This window comes from Stegastes partitus, unplaced genomic scaffold (assembly GCF_000690725.1).
Source record: "Stegastes partitus isolate 25-593 unplaced genomic scaffold, Stegastes_partitus-1.0.2 Scaffold2444, whole genome shotgun sequence".
NCBI lineage: Eukaryota > Metazoa > Chordata > Actinopteri > Pomacentridae > Stegastes > Stegastes partitus.
The window spans coordinates 47,171-50,424 of NW_007580175.1; the positions used below are offsets into that span (position 1 = coordinate 47,171).

The 3,254-nt window shown below is 44.7% G+C and overlaps 1 protein-coding gene across 1 annotated transcript; it reads left to right on the forward strand.

Annotated features, from left to right (window-relative positions):
- Positions 1–322: 322 nt before the first annotated feature.
- Positions 323–3,042, forward strand: LOC103375041 (CB1 cannabinoid receptor-interacting protein 1-like; the record flags this gene model as incomplete). The annotated part of the gene is made up of 2 exons (XM_008305233.1): positions 323–610; positions 2,898–3,042. Coding segments are annotated over exons 1-2 (324 nt in total), but the record flags the coding sequence as incomplete, so codon positions are not given.
- Between the last annotated feature and the right edge of the window lie 212 nt (positions 3,043–3,254).

Here is a 3,254-nt window from a genome sequence, read left to right on the forward strand (position 1 = left end):
AGATAAAGTAATTGTGGTTTAACTGGCAGGAGTTCAGCACCAAGGACAGCGAGAGACATATTTTACAATGACATGGCACTTATTTAGGAGATGGGAATATAGAGTAAAGATGGGCAGAGATTCAGAGAGGATGGGGATGGGTGGGTGGGGAGGTCTGGTGACAGAGTGTGAGAGAGCGAGAGATTTCCAGAGAGAGAGAGAGAGAGAGAGAGAGAGAGAGAGACGGCTGGGATTAGGTCTCCGCTGCAGGCTGGACGGGATTACGGAGCGCGGCGCAGTTCTCCTGTGCGCTCTCAGTGTGCGCTCCTCTCCGGGCTTCTCTAACGGCCTTTCCTCCCTCCGCCTGCCTGAACAGGAAACCAGCACAGAGAGAGAGAGACAAGCAGAGACGCATCCCCCTGATCCTGGAGAGACTGTAGCCGTATGGAAACATGGCCGACGTGCCGCAGATCGTCAAAATCGGGATTTCCCTCAAGATGCTTCCCAACAACACGGCGGTGTACTTCAAGTCCGACGGCGCGCGGTTCGGACAGACGCGCACCATCAAGCTGCTGACCGGGTCCAAGTACAAAATCGAGGTGGTGATTAAGCCGGGAGCAGTCGAGGCCACGTAGGTAGCGCACGGATTATCCTCACCTGGACGCAGAGCAGAGAAACGCCTCATTCTGGAAGGCAAATAGCAACATCAGGTCATCGTAGTGCACAACTTTATTTGGGGAAATGGCTCCAAAAAATCAGTAATTCACTTAAGTAATGAGAGAGTTTCATTCGCTGCAGGAATGTGGAGATTTTCTACAGGATACATGACATTAAATTCCAGATAATGCAGGGTTTTTTGTGTGTGTGTGTGCCTCCCTGCCCCTCTGTGGTGGGATTACAGTGATGCTATTGTTTTATTAATCTGCTCTCATGTAAAGGCCTGAACATGTTTGGAGGTTTTTGCTGTTTGCACCACAGAGATGACACTCTTGTCTTCCAGAGCAGCCCTAATTACATCTCTGGACGGTTAATTAAGGCAGCACAGATGAGGCTAAACCACTGAAAACATTGGCACATATGCTCAAGTGCAGATTGTAAAGGCTGCATTCGAGTACAGTAGGATTTTTTGTTGATTTCTAAGCTGCAGAGGAAACAAACTGTGACTCAAAAAACAGGAAGTGTTGTCCTTTGTGGTGTTTCTGTCCTGCAGCTTCAACAAGTTAACATTTTAACTCCACTTAAAGCAGGATTTTACATGCAGCACGTGAAGGCAGCATAAACCTCCCCCCCTCACACACACACACACACACAATTGGCTGCACGTCAAATCCAGCACAGATTAGGACAGCAGAGCGTTTGGGCTTCGTGTCACCGCCCTCCTGTGATTTGCTTACAATTTGTGATTATGTAATACATGCTGTACTTCCATCTCCAAATAAGGATTAGTGTCCAAATATCAGGATGTTATAAAATAAAAAAATACATGCCTTGTGCAAAATCTGGGTCACACACGCTCTCGTGCATGTAGGCCAGGAGGTGTTGAGGTGAATGTGGGGCATGAATCACAGCTGTGGACCCGTTTCGCCCACTGATCTGTCAACGAGGAGTCCTGTCTGCAAACAAACACATGCATTTATTGTTATTCAGTGTGCTTCCTTGGCACGGATGTCACGTGAACAATATTGCCAAAGCACCAGTGATGGTGCAATCCAAACATGGGATGAGGAAATTAAGAGCGAGACAATGTGTTGAGCAGAATAATGCATGAACGGGATGATAAAATGAACAAAAAAATACAAGAATAAACAGTAAATGTGTTTTGCATGAGTGTATGTTCATGCATTATTGATAATACGCAATGCAAAATCATTATTTGTTTTAGTTTTGATATCGAGCTGTGCAGTGCATCCCTTTCTGAATATTTCCACTGTCACCTATCGTGACAACGGTTTAGGATTAACAAGAAGCATTTCGTAAAGTATTCCTTTTTTCTTTTATTATATTTAAGATAAGATAAAACTTTAATAATCCTGAAGGAAATTCTTTTACCAGATATTGCTCAGAAAAAAAAACAAGCGACATAAGAATTGCAGTGCCTAAAAAGTAGAAAAGTAATATAATGAAATCCTGCTCCTATATTTGTCATATCCTGAGAGGAAGTGCATGTCTTTGTAATTAGTCAGGATCTGCATCTGCTTTACATCCGTGACAGTAAAGAGAGATTCAGCCAGTTCACGATTTAGGGCCATGTAGTTTGTTTTTTCGTCCAATGTTCCATAAAAGCATCTTTTATTATTTATTAATGTAATTATTTGGTTAACTCTGACTCAGCAGTGCTGGTTGGAGGATGACTAGTAGGTTTTAGGACCAGCAGTGCCAGATATCTCAGTGCGATTGGTCCAATTCTAGCCTGTATGCACTGGTTGGCGTTTTCCTTTGGATGTTTACTATGGACCTGCAGAATTCTGCATGCAGGGCCTCTGTGGGATGCTCATCTCATCTTGGACAGCCCTTTTTTTTGAGTTGATTTCTCCATCTGGATCTGTCATGATGGGAATGTCGAGCTAAATGCATGTAAGGCTCATATCACCACATCTGGGCTGTGGTTGACCTCTACTTGTTCAGGACTGGGAGGCAGAGGAACAAATGTTGTGAGAAAAAGCACTGAAGTTTTTCACACAGACTTGTCCACCTGTAAGGACATATAGAGGTTTTCAAGTGGACAGTTTTGGCTGCAAGTTAACACATAACGTGTACTTGACTTCACTGAGCTCCTTCAGTTTAATACATCCATCCAGCTGTGTATCTCTGGACAGATCTAGTCTTTTATATCAGTGTGAAAGTGAGTCCTACATAATGTTTGTCATCTCTACAGCTTTATAGTCCTTCACGAGTGTGTTGTTGTGCTCCTGCTGCAGGACGATGAGTATCCACGGGGTGACCTTCCCTCTGGAGCAGCAGTCCAAAGACCCCCAGTCTGTGGTTTACAGCGGCCAGTACGACACCGAGGGGGTGGCGCACACCAAGAGTGGAGAGAGGCAACCGGTGCAGATCAACATACAGGTATGGATCTACTGGACACAAGGCAGAGACATGACAGCATCCCAAAAAAATAGCATTTTATAGCCAGGAAGAGTTCAGGATTGCTGATTTTATACCTCTGTAGGCTGAAGACACTGAGTTTGTCCTGCACTTATTCTCAGCTGGGGCTGGATGTTATCACCAGGTAGTGACATGGCAGATGAGGATTTTTGTTCCTGTATTACATTCACCTA